Source organism: Simochromis diagramma, unplaced genomic scaffold, assembly GCF_900408965.1.
Source record: "Simochromis diagramma unplaced genomic scaffold, fSimDia1.1 OVJJ01000402.1, whole genome shotgun sequence".
Classification (NCBI taxonomy): domain Eukaryota; kingdom Metazoa; phylum Chordata; class Actinopteri; order Cichliformes; family Cichlidae; genus Simochromis; species Simochromis diagramma.
This window is the reverse complement of record NW_024386972.1, coordinates 2596701-2617469: the sequence shown is the minus strand read 5'-3', so window position 1 is coordinate 2617469 and position 20769 is coordinate 2596701. Positions and strand designations below refer to the sequence as shown.

General features: G+C 39.3%; 2 protein-coding genes across 3 annotated transcripts; one reads left to right on the top strand and one right to left on the bottom strand.

Annotated features, from left to right (window-relative positions):
* Positions 1–1885: 1885 nt before the first annotated feature.
* aldh18a1 (aldehyde dehydrogenase 18 family, member A1) lies at positions 1886–13784 on the bottom strand. Of its 2 annotated transcripts, none has more exons than XM_040039332.1 (18): positions 12567–13784; positions 12295–12400; positions 10062–10213; positions 9634–9783; positions 9117–9221; positions 8876–9034; positions 7633–7723; positions 6868–6992; positions 6309–6453; positions 6139–6212; positions 5915–6014; positions 5355–5575; positions 4866–5003; positions 4552–4747; positions 4350–4471; positions 4001–4187; positions 2520–2615; positions 1886–2384 (listed from the first exon to the last, which is right to left on the bottom strand). In XM_040039332.1, exons 2-18 carry the CDS (start codon positions 12389–12391, stop codon positions 2188–2190), a joined length of 2355 nt encoding a protein of 784 aa, XP_039895266.1. In that variant the 5' UTR covers positions 12392–12400; positions 12567–13784; the 3' UTR covers positions 1886–2187. The 2 variants fall into 2 exon arrangements, with proteins under 2 accessions (XP_039895266.1, XP_039895267.1); XM_040039333.1 differs by having other exon boundaries at positions 8882–9034.
* A 2265-nt stretch (positions 13785–16049) lies between these two features.
* Positions 16050–20143, top strand: LOC120738102 (phenylethanolamine N-methyltransferase-like). The gene is made up of 3 exons (XM_040039162.1): positions 16050–17726; positions 18079–18289; positions 18697–20143. The coding sequence occupies exons 1-3, from the start codon at positions 17552–17554 to the stop codon at positions 19133–19135; spliced, it is 825 nt and encodes a 274-aa protein (XP_039895096.1). The 5' UTR covers positions 16050–17551; the 3' UTR covers positions 19136–20143.
* Positions 20144–20769: the final 626 nt, after the last annotated feature.

Genomic DNA, 20769 nt, shown 5'->3' with positions numbered 1-20769 from the left:
TTCCAGCAATGCGAATTCCCCTATGGGCAACTTTAAAAAGGGCCTTTTTAGACATCTGTTTTTCAGATCAGTATGACTTTTTTCCCCATTAATTTGTGTTCTTTGTGAAAGTAGAAAGACTAGTGCCAGGACAGAGATGAACATACATGTGAAAATGCTCAACATTTCATCTGCCAAAAAAAAAGAAAAAAGACAAAAGAAAGAAAAATATCCAAATATTCTTTTTCAACTTTTTATTCCACAATACTGCTATTAAATAACCCGAACTAATCCTTAAGTGTGCATTGCAAGACATCTGATAGCAGCTCAGAGGCTGGAATTTTACAAAGCTTAATTTAAAGGCAGTCGCATTCTCCCCTCCAGCTTGAAGGAGGCAGCTTGTCAATTACGATTCCTGCTCTGACAGAAGCTTTGGGCGCCAAAAGGAACAAGCAGGAAAGCAACAAAGCATGGAAAAATGAACACAACATGCAACAATAATCAAATAAATAAAAAAAATATGGGAATATATGGATGCATGTAAATTGGAGTGTATTTAAGTGTCATTATTGCAGAGCAAAATCTCATTTTCTGATGTCCTAGAATTGCATATTTTTAATCCTATTAGGTAAGATTTTACGAATACATTTACAAGCTGCATGTCTGATAATGTCACGGGTATTTTCAAAAGACAATATATCAGAAACATACAGAAAGTTCATCCCAGAATTAAAGCGGGGGGTACAAATACTGTTTGAACAAAGAAAGCACTTACAGTACAGTCAGTGTGAACCTCGTGGGTAATGAACCGATGTAATCCACTGAGCCCTTAGTCACTGAGAGGTTACAATATTAAATGTAAATTTAAATTAAATGATCATTTTACCATAGTAATACTGTAGTGGCTAAAGAGAAGCCATTAGCAATGTGTATCCATGACCACACATATAATAAAGTTGGGATAACTTCTAATGATAAACAAGTGCATTTTGTTATAAATATTTTTGATCAAACTGAAAAATCATGTTCTGTGATTGTTTAAAACACACTGCTAGGGGTTCTTTTTGATATATCAATTATAGCAATGAAGTGTTTTTCATAGGTTATTAGAGTAATGTGTAACTGTGAAGGTACTTAGAGTCCATTACTAATGTGTGCTTAGAAAGATTCTTAGTTTGCACAGTTACTGTCAGAGTAATTAAACAGGGGCTCTGGCTTCTTGGTACCAGACACATGTTAGCTAATCAGAGTCACTGCAGACAGATGCATGCTAGTTATCTGTAATCAGCATACAGCCACACTTTTCATATAGAGAGACAGGGACCATATGACCTGTCAGCTTAACCTCCTAAGACCCGAACTCTTCCACGTCATGCATTTTTAATTTCTCTTTGATATTTGGGCATATTGGGGCCCGATGAATGTAAAAACAAAGAATTACCAGATTTTTTTTTTTTTACCTTATTTTTGTTTTTAAGAAAAATAAGAGCCACATATGAGGATATTCATTTAAACTTTTGATATAACATTGGCAGTATAATGTCCTCGTAAGTGGATATCAGGCCCATGTAGAGCAAAATTGAGTATTTTGGTCTAAATAACCCAAAATGTGATGTCCACATATGTGGATGCCAGGTCCTAGGAGGTTAAAGTGGGAGAATAGTCAGACAACCATTATTAAAGTGAGATATTACCAGGAAATAAAGGAAAAAGAAATGACATCAAGCAAGGAATTTAAAGTTATTAAATAGATGTGTAAATAAATGAACAGTTTTAATATTGTTTTCTACCAAAATCTTTAAAAAAATAAAAAGTAATTTAATAAAAAAATACCATTACTAAAATTAGTTTGCCCAGTACAAATTCAAATGAGAAAATAATGACGAATCTCAATCTGTGTGAAGTATTTTTTTTTGCATGGTTTAAACACCGTTTGGGGTTTTTGCATAGTTTAATATTGGGGCTTATTGACTTACCCAACCTAAGCTGAGGTAGAATATTTTCAGACTCTTAGTCCTTAAATAGGAACAATTTTTTAAATGCAGTAATAAAATGAACCATTGCTGTTTTGAGCAGCTATGTGCTTCAAAGGTTGAAGATAGTGAAAACAGTCAACCATCATCTTGAGAAAAATCCGAGGGAGCTTCTGGATGGTGATGCAAACAACGTTCGTCATAAGGCCAAAGGAATGCTGTCAGACTCTCTGGCCTAGTTGCTGTCTCTCTGTCCAGCTAAAGGATGCCCAGCAGGCAGGTTTTCATGCAGGTACTTCATGGTACCATGCTCCGAGAAGTCGGCTACTGTGTGTCCATCACCTCTCAGGACCCACTTGGTTGTGAGCAGGCCCTCCAGGCCTACAGGGCCTCGGGCATGTATACGAGCCGTGCTGATACCTACCTCTGCTCCTAGAGAAAAGTACAGAAAGAGTGCAAATAATGAGGACTAGATGAAGAGAACATATCAGTGAAATATGAGTAAAAATATTCAGGCAGGTTTAGAGAAAACAACACAGAGGATGTCAACGCAAGACCACCACATACCCAGTCCAAAGCGGTAGCCATCTGCAAAACGTGAACTAGCGTTCCAGAAAACACAGGCGCTGTCCAGCTGCTGAAGAAACTTCTCTGCTGTGTCCTCTGACAGAACAAAACATCTCATTAGTGCTATTGTGTCTGTAAACACTTTTGGGGCTTAATTTAAAGAAATGAGAATAGAAACTGAGCTAAACTGACACATTAATGGACTGAATGAGACTGAAAGCTTATATAAAACCTAAACCTATCATTTAAAGCAGGGGTGGAGAACTCCAGGGCTCAAGGTGTCCTGCAGGTTTTAAATATCACCTTGTGTCAGCACACCTGAATCAAATGATTACTTCATTGCCAGTCCGCTGGAGAACTTCAAGACATGTTGAGGAGGTAATTTAGCCATTTAAATCAGCTGTGTTGGATCAAGGACACATCTAAAACCTGCAGGACACCAGCCCTTGAGGCCTGGAGTTCCCCCATCTCTGATTTAAAGGCTTTCCTGAAAACAAAGATATGTCCCCTGACATAATCTTTGAAATTCACGTGAACCGTGCACATCCATCCAAAAATATATCTACAAGCAGGTTAATGAAGACAGCGTATTCACCATTTTTATCAATCTTCCTCTCTGATAATATCAGACTTTGATACAAACTGATTAGTCTGGAATTCACTGAGGTTCCTTCTGTAGTCACTAGATGGCAGCAACACATCCTCTACTGCACGTGAGATCATCCTCAAGGTGGAAATCTTACCAGTAAACACTTTGCTTTATTTTTTAAAAGTTAATTCTGACTGCCAGAATAAAAGCACATAATATTTTTAATATTTATATTTTCAAAGGAACGTGAACCTGAGTTTCTTTGCCTTACTGAAAAACTAAGCTCCCACCATTCAAACGATACTAAATAGTGTCCACATGTGAATAGAAAATTGTAAAATATATGAGACATCAGTTTTGTCCACATGGTAATGACCACAGCCTTAAAGTGAGAGAACACACTGGAAACTGCACAGGATAGCTTCTTTCAAGATGAGTTGAGGACACACAGCATGACGGCTCACTTCAAAGACAGAAGTGTGTCTGAGCATGTTTCAAAGTTATGAAAAGTCTTTTAAACTGTTAATCAGCTGCTCTACATTTTAAATGGGCTCCGTCCACAATCTAGAGTCACAAAGGGAGGATGTGCACTCATCCTGACAACACCTTGTCACTGCTCATTAATCGCTATGGCAGAAAGTGAGACGTAAGGTGGACTGAATCCAACAGAGAGAGAAGGAAAACTTGATGAATATTAAGACACGGAACAAAAAAAGAATGACCAAACTGACAGGTGCTACTCAGTCATGGTGAGGTAAGATGTGACAGGAATTGTGAAACTATAAGGAAAAGGAATTAAAAAGCAAATTGGTAGAATGTATTTAAAAAGAGGGGAGAGAGAAAGAGACTGGGCAAGAACAAAGTACTAACAGCGAGATATTGCATCACCTACCATTTTCCGTGATTATAACGTCTGTGTGAGAGCTGCCATACTTATGTATGTGCTCTACGGCCTCCTGCATGCTGTCCACCACCTCCATGCAGCACTCCAGCTCACCATACTCTGTCCGCATAGACTTTGCCTCTGAGGGGCTGAATGTCAGGTAGGAGGCAAACCGAGGGCCTGCGTGAATCTTCACCTAGTCACATCAGACAGAAATAAATTATTTCTAACTTTAATATATTATGACAAAAAACTTTTTCATTTTGTTGGATGACTAGTGATGTATCTAAAAACGAGTAACATTGAAAGTCAGCCGCAGGTTTCCTTAATTTATCAATGCGTGTATTTGGCATTTTACCCGTTCAGTGCGGAGCATGTCGATAATTTGGTCGAACATAGGGGTCCTGAGGATGTCCCGGTGAATCAGCAGAGTTTCCATAGCGTTACATGCAGCTGGGTAGTCACACTTGGAGTCTCTCACTAGAAGAGGAAAGCATTAGTCAGTCGCTGGCATGTTATGACTGACAGGCATTTATATGGGGGGAACTGTTCTAACTGACCGATTTTTAAGACTTTGTCAATGCTGGCTTCTGAGTCCACATAGACGTGACAGATTCCCTCGCTGTGACCCAGCACAGGAATGCCCTTGGCCGCTCGCTGAATGTCCCGCACCAGCTGGGATGAACCTCGGGGGACGATCAAGTCTATCATCTTATCCAGTCGGCACAGATCCTCCACTTCCTCACGGGTGCTCACCTGGGAAGAAATACGGGTTTGTGAATCACATCAGATAGAAAAGTGTGCTGTAAAGTGCTATAAAGATGACACAAGGTTCTCACTGCTTTTTAATAAATATGTAGGAAATCAGTTTTACCATCTGCACAGCCTCCTTGACTCCATGCATGGAAAGAGCTTCCTGGGTGAGCTGGTGGAGGACATGGTTGGTGTTGGCTGCCTCTTTTCCTCCTTTCAGCAGGAGGGCATTGCCACTGGCTATTGCCAGTGTTGATACCTAGTTATTACAGGTGTTCCGAGAAAGTGACAAAGTACATTTATAAAAATGGAAACCAAAAAGTTAGCTAAGCATATAAACCACAGGATGTGTTATGGTAAGTTCTGCAGAAATACAAGGTATTATTATTTATTCATGTTAATCTCCTATTCATAGTAACTTCCCCACATATCCATTAACCTCTAACATTTTAGTTTTATCCCAGTCTAATACATGTGTGTGATGAAATACAAGGACATTAAGAGGTCAAATATCAGCCTTGTCTTGATATTGTCCCATATGTAATTTTTTTCAAAATGTTCAAGTGTTTTATATGTTTTTGTTAAGATTTAAGTTCTTCTGCAGCAATACCTGCGGCAGGCAGTCGGGTCGGGCCTCAAATATGACCAGAAGCAACCCGATGGGTACAGTAATCTGCTCCAGCTCTAAATTATGAGCCACTCTGGTCCTGCGCAGCACTCGACCCACACTGTCCTGGGCGGCCATGGCTATCTGGCGGAGACCTACTGCCAAGCTGTTAAGTTTGGCCGGTGACAGACTGAGACGCTTCAGCATGGCTGGAGGCAAATGGCCTACAGAAAGAAGGCATAGCAGAGTTACACTTTGATAGCAGGTAGTGAGGTATAAAACTCATATGTAGAGAAAGGGAAAGTCGCCCTCTGGTGGCAACACATGAGAATGTCATCCCTTAGGTTCAATGTTGAAGTTATTGTAGCAACATACATGCAAAAGCTGCTGAAGTCTGGAAATCAGTTACATACATGGCACATGAATTTATTATCCTTATTTTTTTAAGAGAATGTGAAAGCACTAGCACTACAATACCAACATCAAACATCAAACAAAGAAAATGTCTCTGCAAGTCTAGTTTATATTTCAAAAACCAGACAGACTTGATGTTGTCCTGTTACCTGCACTGACAGCCAGGTCCATATCCATCTTGTTTGCAGCCAAAATCTCTTCCTTCCTTTCAGTCAGCAGATCTGCTAGATGGCAGATGATCTCACTCCTCTGACAAGCAAACAAAATAATTCAGTTTTTCTCTTTAAGTGATAAAGCACCCAAAGAGCTGTTTACATTTTAAATGTTTATAAAAGATATTGCCCAAGTCCTTTATCTAAAAACACTGTGTCACCTGGTCTGGATGCAGAGATGCAAGGGCTCTTCCAGAACGGCGCGCCATTTCTGTCTGTTCCTCCACAGATGGGCCTGAAGGAGAGTCAGGACAGAATTAAACATCAGAGCCTGCAGATGCGGTTTTACAGCAATAAAAAAAAAAAAATTATTCAGCTCAGGTAAACTCACCGGCAGGTTTAAATTCAGAGAAGAAGGTTCCTACTTTCTTGCCCTCCACAATGTCAGTGATGACATGGCCTGTTACTTTGGGGTTGGTGCCATTTGCAATAACCACTGAGGTGCCACCATGCAAGGCCCAAAGGGCAGCTTTGACCTGCAGCCAAGCAGAGATTAAAAAAAATATATATATTTTGTATAAGATTTACTTAATTTTAATAATCAGTCCAATCAAACGTACAATCTTTTATCGCGTCCAATATGACATGCAAGCATTATCATATTTGAAGACACCATCTGAGAGTTGGGTCATCCCAACACGTTACATGTAATAACAAGCACAACCTGACCTCTTGTTGTTCATCTTATTTTATATATCACCGCTCATACTTTAAGGATTTTTCCCCCAGTCTGTGATATCTGCCCTGAGTTTTGTTGGTCGCTTGTATTTCTCATTTAGGTTTATGTAAAAGAATTTTCTGTAGAAAACTGATGCAAAAAAAAGAAGAAATGTACAGGAAAAACCTGAACTTTTCCTTATTGTAATGACTTGATGGGCAACTTCACCAACCTTGGCCTCCATGCCTCCGATCCCAACTCTAGACTTTGTACCATAGGTGATGGACTGCTGGTCTCCAGGGTAGAAGATGTCAATGAGCTTGGCATCATCTGTTCCAGGGGGGCTGTTGTATAGTCCTACAATATGACCATTACACATATGACTTATTTGTTCGAGATGAAAATAACCAGCATTTACACATCAGCCTAAATTGTTCCCACATCCATTTTATTGCTAATGTTACTAAAGCCATAAACAAAGCTGGTGAATATAGTTTAGTTAGCAACAACAAAGCAAAGGTTATATCTTTAGAAACATCCCAAACACGTAATAATACAGATATAGAAAGAAACAGCAAGATCTCTGTTGATAAGAAAGCCCTATGTGATGATTGAAAGGTACTATTTTTGCATAAGTCAACCTCTTTTAAAAGGAAAATCCTGGATAGTACCCTTTTATTGTGCATAATCATATGATAATTTACTATTTACTACTATCACTCTTCTCTGCTGAAGTTTTGTTTTATTTAATATTCTAAAAGCCATCCAGATGACGCTGAATGACTACAGCCATGATCCTGTGTGTGCATGGACGCCATGTGTCAGCTCCATCAGCATTAGTTTCAAACACGAAGGCAGAAGGTGTGTGTTTGTCTTTCTCATATGGCTCTCCATTGACCCTGAGAGGGATGTTTTTCCCCCCGTCAGCAAAGTGAGCAGACAGATGGTGTTGTTACCTAACAGCTGACCCAGAGTGTTGTTGCAGTGACACACATACCCTCCACATCAGAGAGTGCGATGAGCAGGTCAGCCTTCATCTCTACAGCTAGCCGTGCTGCCAGGCTGTCGTTGTCCTTAATGCTGATCACCTGCAGAAACAGAAAATTGCTCATGTAAGCTCCTGAAGGCAGAAAAGCGGCAGCAGAGAGTAACCCATGAGCTTATTTTTTAAAGACAGAACAAAGCAGATAAACTGAAATACAAATATGTTAATACATATGACTCTGCAACACTGTTGGCAGCAACATCTGGAAAATGTTAAACAGAGCTGATCAACTCAGAGATAAGCTTGTGAAGAGCTGTTTTGATGCTTGAGGTTTGGCCTTTTTTGTTGTTTTTTTCCCCATCAGATGTGACTGTATTTGGACAGAGCTGTGAAGTTAACACTGACTCCTTTCAGGACAACCTAAAGTTAAACGATACAAAAGTAGGGTGTGGCCACTCTAATAGCTGATTTAGACATTGGAGATGAATCTTTGTAGAGATTTTGGAAATCTCCCACCAGAAAATTAGTGTCCTTACATTGATGCTAAGATTATTATTCCTTACACTGAGGTAATGATTGTTATTTTCTCACTGATAAATTCAAAAACTGCAGCGGAAATGTAACGAAAAAAAGCACTGAACAGGCCAAACATTGTGATTACTAGGGAGGTGCACGCCAGGTTACAATGTAAGATTTGTAGTTGTGACATACATACAGTGTAGATTTCTCACCACGGCATAAATTTTAGCAGATAAATTACATAAAATAGGTAGTTATTTTTATTAAAATATCGATTTTGCTAGAAAGTTTTTTCTTTCCGAAAACAACTGTTTTCTGTTAATTAAAAAAAACCTAAAGTTATACCACTGACTTATAAGTAGTAGTCTTCTAGCTGCCTAAGTCAATAATTAGTAATATTAATAATACAAATACAACGCAGTAGAAAGTGAAGCTAAATAATCTGATAAAAAGAGGTAAGTTATCCTCACAGGATGCCCGGTGATCACATGCACTGCTGTCTATCCCCTCCCTGCATACACATGCCTTTATGGTTGATTGCAGAGCTGACAAGGTAAGGTGGGGGTGGCAGAGGTGTTTCAGCGTGCGTGCGTGCGTGTGTGCGTGTAAGATAGAAAATGTTGTAGTTAATGAATAGTGGATGTTAAAAAAATAAAAATAAATCATAAACACCGTCTGCCACCCCTGCTGCCACCATCACTACAACCAGCGGTGCCCCCATGCTGTCTGTACCCACATTTACCCCCTGCAGGTCGCTGTTGGGCTCCGGAGGGGGCACCACAGCATCATTGGTGTTGATGATTGGCACGATGTTCATGTGCAGCAGCTCCCGCAGTGTGCTGTTCAAGTTCTGCCTCTTTTGGTCATCGTGGAAATCCAGATTTGTCACCAGGACCTGACGGCACAAAAATCAGAAAATGTAGTGAGGGGGAAATTTAAACAGTAGTAATTAATTAAGCAAGAATTTTGCAAAGCACCTGTGCTGTACAAGTGCTGTACTGGGTGAACATGGCTTCATACAGGGCCATCAGACCGCTCTGTCCAGCTGCAGCACAGGCTCGGGCCTCCAGCACCGGCAAAGACTGAAACACAAACAAACACAAAGACAAATTACACCACACCGACCAAGTGCAATTTATAAGCTAGACAGAAAAGTGTGACCTACACACTCTATACACAAAGAAGAATAAATGTAAGCTACTGCAACATATGATAGTATTTGCACTGAAGTGCACATGTTTGTTCAAGTGAACTGTCTGATAAAGCACCATAGCATAAACATAAAGTTTTAATTAACTGTAAACAATGAGCTTCACAATAATAGAAATTTTTGTGGGATTATATTGGGATGATATTTCATTGTATTTTCACACTGAAGAAAATCTAAAGCATTTGGTGAAGATTTGACTTACCTTGTCAGCAAAGTGGCAAAGTTTTCAGCTAACATCAGCATCTTTATTTTCTGAGATACCCTAAGTTCCCATCTTTTCTCACCATGTCATTGAGTTGACTGTGTCCAGAGTGCAGCGCCTGCCGAACACTCTGGGACAGCAGGATCTCATGTCTCAGTCTTTGCTTGCCGAAGGCCACAGCTCCACTAGTGACAATCATCATCTCCCTGCCTTGATTCTGCAACATAGCCACCTGCGCAACAACGGACCCATTTAGTTTCACTGCTGGGGCTATTTTCTTCCTCTTCAGGCTCACTAATGATTTGAGTTGAATCAAAGGAAAAAGGGACATTAAAACATCATCAGTAGATGGGAAACATCATGAAAACCCACAGATTGGTTTCCACGTCACTGAATTTTAAAACAGTTAGGTCAAAGTTTGTGTTACCTGATTTTTACCCCCGTGTTAAGAATTTTCTACACAATAATCTGTAAAATGTATAGAGTGCATCATTTTATTTGTTTTTTCACCTGCTCCACAATCGAGGCCAGCCTCCCAAGAGCCAAGCCACACTCATCTCCACGTGTAACGACGGCACTGCCGAGCTTAACTACGATCCTCTTGGCCTGACGCAGCTCACTGCGGTGTGCGAAGGAGCTGCTATGAGCCCTGCCCTGGCCACCTGGAAGATATTTTTCTGATTATTAATCACACTTAACTTTTCAGTACTGTGCTTAATAAGAGCCAGCTGCTAACATAATGTTCATGATGCTGCCCACTAGACTAAACTAAACACTAAGATGATCTCATAATGCCTGAATACATTCACTCAGCATTCACTTTGCGAGGTACAGCTAGCAAAATGCAGTTACCTAATCAGCCAGTCACATGGCAGCAACTAAATGCATTTAGGCATGTAGACATGGTCATGATGACCTGCTGGAGTTTAAAGTGAATATTAGGTGATTTAAGTGGCTTTCAATGTTGCATAGTTGTTGGCGATGGATGAGCTGGTTTGAGTATTTCAAAAACTGCTGATCTAGTTGACAGAGAATGGTCAGAAAAAGAGAAAATATCCGGTGAGTGGAGAGTTCCCTGGGGAAAAAAAAATCCCCTGTTAATGTCAGAGATCAGAGCAGAATATCCAGACAGTTTTGAGCTGAAAGGAAGGCAACAGTAATACAAATAAATATTTGTCACAACCAAGGCATGCAGAAGAGCATCATGAATGTGGAGCGGACAAATCTGCAGCAATTGCATGATGCCATCTATGCCACAAAGAATTAAGGCAGATCTGAAGGTAAGGAGTCCAACTCAGTACAAGCACGGTGTAACAAATATGTGGCAAGTGAGTGTACATCTCTTTACTTATTGTAGTTTAAAAATGTCTCCCTTTCCACATTTGCTGATGTAACACTATCTGGGTAAATATTTTTCCTTTAACTGACCACTTCAAACAACCATTTTTTTTTTTTTTTTTTTGCTGGGTTTCCGTTTCATTGATTACATGAATGAAGCAAACAGTGTGAGGCCCTTCCACACATCCATTTGCAACCTGGGAAACAGATAATCACAGCCTTCAAACTGCCACATCAGCAGGACACTCAGAGAAAGCCTGTGCTGACATTACACATCTCTGTGGAGCAATCAGGCACGTGAGAGAGGTGGGCAGAGAGAGCGCACCAAAAAAAAAAAAGAAAAGAAAGAAAAAGGAGGGGAAAAAAGGAGAAAGAGAGCAGCCGGTGACATCTTTTACAGAGTAGAGCAGGTCAGAAACTGCCCTGACCTACAAAAGCAAATCCTTTAATGTTTGAGCATGTGACCAATACACTATAAAAACTTTTTAGCTTGCTAAGATCACTTTAATTATCATTTCATTTGTGATTATTTGTTTAATTCTGGATCAATCGCTGGTCTATATGTGTGATGATTAACCGAAACAACAGTCACAATATATAGTTATTGTCTTTAAAATGTCTGTTTTCATAACCAATTCTTAGACAGTCCTCTGGGAAAAAAGATTTGCATGAAGAATTATTATTTTGAAGTGATTTACCACATATCAAAAAGTTTCTGTCCTGGGATTAATAAAGCAATTGACATATTACATTTACTTGCTGGTGTTCGACTGCCAAAAAGAGATTTTTAATGTTTCTGTGTGTTTTCTATGTGTAACAGCTTTGCTTATATTGGTAAATAGACAGTCAACAGGTTTTACAGAGGGGTTATAAATAAAATGAGGAAAACTATTTGTTATACAAGTTTTTTTTCATGACTCTGTGTTATTGTACCTACATCATAATCAATCCAGTCCTTTTTGGTCACTTAAAATATCTTTATAGCACTGTGATGGTATATCTGATGTCATTTGCCCTGTTTTCATGGACGGATTTCCATTGAAAAAATACATTTTATATGTCAATTTACACATTTTACCCCCCAAAAATAAAGGATATATAAAAGTGACTTTGCCAAAAACCAGTTGAGGCTTCTATATTGAGACAAAAATGTTCTTTCTGGCTCAAAATGCTTTTCATCATTCATTAGAGATAAATATGTTTCACATATGTTTGACAGATTACAGGCCATCAAGACACAAGTTTAAATTTGTTTTGGTTTTTCTGGGGGGCAAATACCAGAAATAACTTTTTTGATACAGCCCAGACTGCCACAATATTATCTTAACACATAGAATAATCTATTCCTTTAACTGTCCCACAAGGGGAAATTTGGTTAAGGCACATAAAGCACTGGATTACTTGCCTTGTGTCAGTTTTCTGGAGAGCAGCTGGCTTAAGTGTCTTGGTGAATCCGGGGGGATCTTTGAACACAGGGTGAGCCTCAGCAGCAGCATGGTCATTTTTATGGTCTTTAATAGAGACAGAAACACCAGTAGGACAAATACATCAACTTTTTCCATCCACCTAAGACGTCTTCTTGCATAGCAACATGAAACCTGATTCCTTGCATCCACGTGCACAGTCAAAATATAAATAAACCTCCTTCTCCATTCATATTAAGATGTTTCTTCTTACTTAACCTCCTGAAGTCCCGGTATATGTTGTCCTGCGTGCGAACCAGCCCCTGTCTTCTGTTAATTCTTGTTCACCTTCTTCTTCTTTAAGCTTTGATTCCTTCATTTATCACAGCAGTGCTCTGAACACAGACGGACACGGCTCCTCCCCCAAGTGATGAAACTTTTGCTGCAGCTTACAGCAAAGAGAATGAACACGGAGCGTTTCGCTAACGTTTAAAAAAATATTCGTTAAAGATATTATACTGATAACTACAATAAACTAATAACTCTCACTCTGTAGTCTGATATTTAAAAATAAAAACCGACGCCTTGTACATTGGCTGTGAAGTGGTAGGAGATGACGTCAGGCCGGCCGGCGAATTGCGGAAGAAGAACGGAAGACGGTAATTTTTTTTCACTTTTCAAAATAAACCCCTGCCACCCGAGAAGTCATGCTCTCGTACAATGCTGTTAGTCACTACTGTAATACTGACAGTGCTCTACTCCAGTGGCATTGGTGGAGGGTGATGAATAGGTAAGAGTTTCTAGTAAAACAAAAGATAGATCATCAAAAATAAATTGTGTTGTTTAATAAAAATCCTGACTTGTGTGTTGATGGTGACTTAAGGAATCTATATATTCTAAATGCTTTTCCAACCCATAACCTCACATTAGGACTTGTAATGATACAGAGGGCCACAGCAGTTTGAAACGAAAATATTTTTCATTAAATGCGTCCTTTATTATTCTCATTTAGTCAATTTAAAAGTAACTGGAAGTGGTGGATGCTGAAATCATGTCCTGCACTTCTATAATTACCTTGTCACCTATATTTCAGTTACTCCATATAGTTAAAAAATATCAAAACATGAATTTATTTTGCTTTTGTATTTTTGTAATTACACTATTGTGCTTCAACAAAATAGAGTAACCCAGAGGAGACTTGACTCACACTGTTGAACCCCCACTGCCCCTGGGACTATAGATAACTAAATTGACTCCTGTTGTTCTGGCTAAGTGTGTATTATTCCATTATACCTGACCTGTTCTTTTCTCTGTTGTCTGTTTTATCCCTTTTATCTGTTCTTCCATGTTCCTCCTCTCCTTTGCTCTATTATCTGTCTATCTGACTCAGGGGAAGGAACTGACCCTTACCGTACTCCTGCCTGCACTAATCCACAAACGTGTCTGTGCGAGTGGGTGGTGCAACATTTTAATTCTGTTTATTTTTGGCTCTTTTTAACTCTTTTTTTTTAAACTATTTTTGTGTTCTCCACAACGATTTCATGGAATTATTAGGACATACACATTCATGTCTCCCTCTTGATAACTACTAGGGTATATCAACCTCAGGTGTACTTTGTCTTCAGTTCTTGTTAGAAGTGTTAGCATCGTGAAATATTTAACAGTTTTGAGCAGACTGCACATTATACCTGCATAACATCAACGTGTTTTTATTTGAACTGTGAGCAGTGTACCGATATTCACATTTACCTCTAAACATTGAGTATAGCCCGAGTAAAAGTGCACACTGATATGATTGAATCTTGTCATGTTCAGAATACAAAGCAATAAGACACTCTCCTCCAAAACTTATACAGACATATACAGTGGTGTTAGGGAATAAACACTGGTCAAAAAAAAATTAAAGAACACATTTTAATCAGTGATCAGTGTAGCATCAACTTTGTGTTTCCGTCTGTCTGACCCCAACAGGTTGCACCTCAGACCATCCAGGAGTGTCAGACATGCAAATAAACATCTAGACGACAAACAAACTGTAAACCATTTTTGATTGCTGCTGAAACTTTGGCATAAAAAAAGCCTGGTACATCTTTTTTTTTCACTTTGGTTTTCAAGCTATCTTTTAACTTAGCCACTGTAGGATGATCATTTTCATTTCCTTAAAACGTCTTAACACATTACCCAGTCATACCAGTACATACAGGGAGTGCAGAATTATTAGGCAAATGAGTATTTTGTCCACATCATCCTCTTCATGCATGTTGTCTTACTCCAAGCTGTATAGGCTCGAAAGCCTACTACCAATTAAGCATATTAGGTGATGTGCAACTCTGTAATGAGAAGGGGTGTGGTCTAATGACATCAACACCCTATATCAGGTGTGCATAATTATTAGGCAACGTCCTTTCCTTTGGCAAAATGGGTCAAAAGAAGGACTTGACAGGCTCAGAAAAGTCAAAAATAGTGAGATATCTTGCAGAGGGATGCAGCAGTCTCAAAATTGCAAAGCTTCTGAAGCGTGATCATCGAACAATCAAGCGTTTCATTCAAAATAGTCAACAGGGTCGCAAGAAGCGTGTGGAAAAACCAAGGCACAAAATAACTGCCCATGAACTGAGAAAAGTCAAGCGTGCAGCTACCAAGATGCCACTTGCCACCAGTTTGGCCATATTTCAGAGCTGCAACATCACTGGAGTGCCCAAAAGCACAAGGTGTGCAATACTCAGAGACATGGCCAAGGTAAGAAAGGCTGAAAGACGACCACCACTGAACAAGACACACAAGCTGAAACGTCAAGACTGGGCCAAGAAATATCTCAAGACTGGTTTTTCTAAGATTTTATGGACTGATGACATGAGAGTGAGTCTTGATGGGCCAGATGGATGGGCCCGTGGCTGGATTGATAAAGGGCAGAGAGCTCCAGTCCGACTCAGACGCCAGCAAGGTGGAGGTGGAGTACTGGTTTGGGCTGGTATCATCAAAGATGAGCTTGTGGGGCCTTTTCGGGTTGAGGATGGAGTCAAGCTCAACTCCCAGTCCTACTGCCAGTTTCTGGAAGACACCTTCTTCAAGCAGTGGTACAGGAAGAAGTCTGCATCCTTCAAGAAAAACATGATTTTCATGCAGGACAATGCTCCATCACACGCGTCCAAGTACTCCACAGCGTGGCTGGCAAGAAAGGGTATAAAGAGAAAACTAATGACATGGCCACCTTGTTCACCTGATCTGAACCCCATTGAGAACCTGTGGTTCATCATCAAATGTGAGATTTACAAGGAGGGAAAACAGTACACCTCTCTGAACAGTGTCTGGGAGGCTGTGGTTGCTGCTGCACGCAATGTTGATGGTGAACAGATCAAAACACTGACAGAATCCATGGATGGCAGGCTTTTGAGTGTCCTTGCAAAGAAAGGTGGCTATATTGGTCGCTGATTTGTTTTTGTTTTTGAATGTCAGAAATGTATATTTGTGAATGTGGAGATGTTATATTGGTTTCACTGGTAAAAATAAATAATTGAAATGGGTATATATTTGTTTTTTGTTAAGTTGCCTAATAATTATGCACAGTAATAGTCACCTGCACACACAGATATCCCCCTAAAATAGCTAAAACTAAAAACAAACTAAAAACTACTTCCAAAAACATTCAGCTTTGATATTAATGAGTTTTTTGGGTTCATTGAGAACATGGTTGTTGTTCAATAATAAAATTATTCCTCAAAAATACAACTTGCCTAATAATTCTGCACTCCCTGTACATATCCAGCAGGATTTTCTCTCCCATTGATATCTGTTTTCAGAGTATTTGTTTATTTTTTTAAGTAGTAGAAACTTAGTTACAGAATGTTTAATGTGCATTTTATATATTATTATGTCTGATAACTTTAGTGGAAACATATTTTTATATTTCCAGTCCCGGTGGTTTTTATATTGTTGTGGATTGTGTGTGATTTAGCAGCCCTGATGCATCTGATACCTTTGCATTGTTTTTTCTGGTTGGTACTGGAATTTCACCTGGATTTTATACATTGTGATTGTTGTTTGTCTTAAACAATGCTGATCACAGATAAATGCTGAATGCATCTGTCTTTGTCGTTTTCTTTTCAGACAGTATCAGTATTTTCTTTCTTTTCTCAGTCATAATTAACCATTTACATGTTCTAATGAATTTAAATTTAAAGGATTAAATTGCAAAGTATTTATTAAATAAATCTTTCATTACACTGCTGATTAATACCCACAAACCTAATTAGCTTTATTAAAATGGGGCTCTTACATGTGTTAGACTCAACCTAACGATAATAGCAGAGCTTCACAACTATTTACATATTTTGAATTAATAACAATCCAAATTGTCTCAATGTGTGTTACAGTCTCCAGAGTGTGAAATGTCTGTGGACACTCAGGGGACAGAGGAATGCTTTGAGGTGAGCAAGAGAAAGATTTTCTGTTTGAGTGTATATATAAAAATATTTCAAGAGCATTGTAATTATATTTATATTATATATATATTATATTGTAATTATATTTTTTAAAGCTTTATTTTAAAAACCGTAAGATTGTTTGTCTTGCTAAGATTGTTAGCAAGACAACAATCTTTGCATTCTCCTTTTTTTGTGAGTGTCAGTGAAAGACTTTACAAATTTCAAACTTCTTTTTGAATCTTTGACTTCCTTTGTGAGGCATACGTAAAGAGGCAGTCTTCCCCACCTTTACTTTGCAACCACTTGATATTTCTTATCTCTGCAGCTCAGTACCAAAATCACAAAGCGAAATGGCCAACGAAGACAGAGACAAACTTGTTTGTCTTTGAGACAGACCTGTTTGTATTTTCGAAAGGGGTTGCCTAAGAACAAACCTGCTCAGTGCCATTTAATTCCAAAAGGCCCTTTGGAATGATTGTGTAGATATGAGAGGCTTTTGAAAGGTGGGTGAAGGAGCTAAAAGCCATATGAGGAGTCCATTATTGGGTCTAGTGTTGGAGGAAGCCCCCTGATCTGATGGTATCAGTGCCTTAGGGCAGGGAAAGTGAACAGAACAAATGCTATCAGGCAGCATCGACTAAAAAAAGAGGATCTCTATCTCTGTCCATGAAACTCAGAGTAGCCCAAAGCAAAAGCACACGCATAATACCACAGATACACCCACACAGAGACACACAGACACAAGTATATAATTCAGCTCAAGGGGTCTCAGCAGCTTACCTGAAGACTGACCAGCCAAAACAGACGTGCAAGGTATCGCAGCAGAGAAAGCAGGATGATGGAAGAAAAAGGAAGAGAGAATGGAGTGGCAGCCATGAAAGCCTGCTACCGGAGATTTGATCCTGCTGCGTATCTACAGTACAACTACACTCCACCACGGGCTGACTTCACAAGAAAAGACAGTATTGTGCCGTGGAAACTGGCATGCCTGCACAGAGCTTTTACTGAAGGTAAGGAGGTTCTGGTGTATTTTGTTTCAGAAATGCAATAAAAATTTGCTTTATCACTCATTTGCTTCTTCATCTCCCCATTTTTCCTTCTCCTAATTTGTAGCAGAAAACAAATAGAGCCTTGGGTGGGTCCAAGCACTGCTGAAGAGCTTGTCCCTAATAAAAATAATAATTTTTAAAAAGGCAACTAAACCTCTTTTTCTTTTCTTATAAGGTTACTTAATGAATGATCACTTTTATTTTTACTGAGTGATTCAGTGTCAGGATCTTTACATCTAATATGATAATGTTTTAACCAAGAAAACTTTCCTTCATGATCTCACTTTGCTCTTTTTTTCTCCCCTCTTCCCAGGTGATATGAGTGGTGAGCTCCTCGTGGACATAGGTTCAGGTCCCACCTTGTACCAGGTGATGAGTGGCTGTGAGGTTTTTAGTAAAGTGCTCCTGACAGACTTCCTGGAGGTGAACCGGCAGGAGCTGAGGCGCTGGCTGCAGGATGAGGGACAATGCAGTCTTGACTGGACACCATACCTACAGCACGTCTGCAAACTGGAGGGACGACGGTATGGAAAAGATCACTTTGAACTATACCTAAAGACTTGGTACAGCTTAAAATGATGGTTACTAAGATTCAGTGAACGTTAGATACCTGGTATTTTGTATGGCTAACCAAAGACAGAGAGAAAGAAAAACAAGATCACATATTTTCCTCTTTCTTGTTGATTTTCTTGAAGCAACACTCTTTTCTTGCACAGTCCTCAGAATGAAGTTGCCTTCTGTGTCATAACAATTTATTTTGGGTTCTATCATGGAGTGTTCTTCTTAATAATAAGACAAGAAAAAAGTGTCTAAGTTAGAATAAAATACTTGCCAGTTTAATGATAATGATAAAAAAAAATCATGCACTGATTAGAATATGGTGCCAGTCTGAAAGAGCTGTTTTATACAGTTTGATGATTCACTCAAACAGGCCCTCAGCGTGGACTGAGAAAGCTGCAAAGTTACGTCAGGTCGTCGCGGACATCCTCCCCATTGACGTGCACTGCTCTCAGCCCCTGGCTCCTGACGCCCTTCCTTCGGCAGGGGCCGACTGCCTGGTGTCCTGCTTCTGCCTGGAGAGTGTCAGCCCTGACCTCGCTGCCTTCACCAGGGCCCTTGGCCACATCGGGAAGCTCCTGCGCCCTGGTGGTCACCTCATGCTCATCGGAGCCCTTGGGGAGAGTTATTATTTTGCGGGGCCTGGGGTGAGGATCCCAGTGGTCCCGCTGAATGAGGCCCAGGTCTGTACTAGTTTGAAGGAGAGTGCATACACTCTGATCCGACTGGAGGTTTACACACTGACTCAGGATATGAGGGTGGGGGTTGATGATGTGACTGGAGTGTTTTTTGTAAAGGCAAAGAAGGATTAACAAGGGAGAAAGTAAACAAGTGAGAGAAAAGCAAAGAAGGCAGATAAAAAAATCTCAAAGAAGAAATTAAATAAGTCACTATTCAGACTGAAATAATATAGATTAAGCCTGGGTAAATGTTTAGCAGTTATTTAGAAAGTGGATTGCTGATAATGCTGAGAATAAAATGCACACATATTTCTGTTTCGAGTTAGAGCCTGTGCTTTAGTCATTTTAAGGTATTCCAGTTTCCCCACGAATGACATGTTTCACTTTATTCCACCACATTTTGTTGCATTTTCATCATGTTACTCTGGACCTCCGTCTGTCTTTCTAAGAGGGAAAGTAAATGAGAGACTATTTTGCTGCAGAAGCACTTATTGGTTTAGTAAAGGCAGCCACCTCCTGCAGTTTCTACAGCATCAAGAATGTAAACATTAGTACTACAGTAGGCATATCACATAAAATCCCCACAGGAATTACCCAGCCGTATGTAAACAGCATGTGCTTATCTTCATTCAGCTGCTAATTACTCAAAAGGTTGAGATGATTTTTGATTGTATGAATAAAACTGCAATGCTTATTTATTTTTCTTGGTACTATGTGCTATTTTAGGGAATCATTTTATATTGCCATCTAGAAACGTCTTTGTGTAATTAGAAGGATTGAACACAAGGTGTCGCTACTTGATCATCTTGAGTTGCTCCTCAAATCTCATCATGGGCCTTAACACATCTCTTTAGTAAAGAGATATCATTGCTGTTGTTGTTGTTATTATTATTATTATTATTGCTGCAAAACGGTTACTAATTGTACTCTAAATTAATTACAATGTGTAAAGACACTATTAATAGCTTATTTTGTGTTCCCCTAACATTAAAAAAAGCTTAACAAAACTAACTTGTTGCCTTGGGTAATACGTATTACACTCACATGTTCATTTTGCCTTGAGAACTGTTTTAATTTGTCATAGTAAAGATTCAACAGGATGCTGGAAACATTCTTCAGAGATGTGCACAGGACCTAACACAGAACTCTGGGCCCCATACACCACATTTAATAATAATCTAGGATATGCACAGTTTGACAGTTTGAAATCTCCATCTTCAACCCTTGTTTCTCAGCAAATTCTGTTGTTTGCGTCACACTGTCACTATCAGCAACAAAATAAGTGTCCAAACTTATTTGTGTTTATGAAAACACTAAATTAGAGGTACCTTAGTTGAGAGCAACTAATAATAGTAATTAATTTTATGAAAATACACTTAAAAGTCAAAAAATCTGGGCCCCGGCCTTAAGTTTGATACCCTTGTTTTAAATGTTATCACAACACAAATGTTAGTGATGCCATATAGTAGCAGTAACATTTATTATCCAGAAATTCAATTTGCCCCTTTGGGCAGCTTTCAGATAAACAGAACCACAACAATAAAGATGTCACAGTTACAAACATCACAGATATTAACAAGATGGGCCTGAAACATCACCCAGAATCAAAGCACAGCTATGTGCAAATGACACTCTCGATGTTACACCTGGATTTATTCAACAATTACACTGCAAAGCATAAAAAACTTCTGGCACAAGAAGTTTGCAGAGGTGGAACCCCATACATTTGTCCTGATGGTAGGAAGTTATACTCACTATAAAAAAGG

What these genes read in the sequence shown, in the direction of transcription:
- LOC120738102 (XM_040039162.1), top strand. Translation starts at nt 17,552, where the DNA reads ATGATGGAAGAAAAAGGAAGAGAGAATGGAGTGGCAGCCATGAAAGCC. An exon ending in GCACAGAGCTTTTACTGAAG is followed by an intron (nt 17,727 to 18,078) that starts GTAAGGAGGTTC and finishes CCCTCTTCCCAG; the next exon opens with GTGATATGAGTGGTGAGCTC. An exon ending in TGCAAACTGGAGGGACGACG is followed by an intron (nt 18,290 to 18,696) that starts GTATGGAAAAGA and finishes TCACTCAAACAG; the next exon opens with GCCCTCAGCGTGGACTGAGA.
- aldh18a1 (XM_040039332.1), bottom strand. Translation starts at nt 12,391, where the DNA reads ATGACCATGCTGCTGCTGAGGCTCACCCTGTGTTCAAAGATCCCCCCG. An exon ending in GCGACCTGCAGGGGGTAAAT is followed by an intron (nt 7,724 to 8,875) that starts GTGGGTACAGAC and finishes CTGTTTCTGCAG; the next exon opens with GTGATCAGCATTAAGGACAA. An exon ending in GACCCGACTGCCTGCCGCAG is followed by an intron (nt 5,004 to 5,354) that starts GTATTGCTGCAG and finishes TGTAATAACTAG; the next exon opens with GTATCAACACTGGCAATAGC.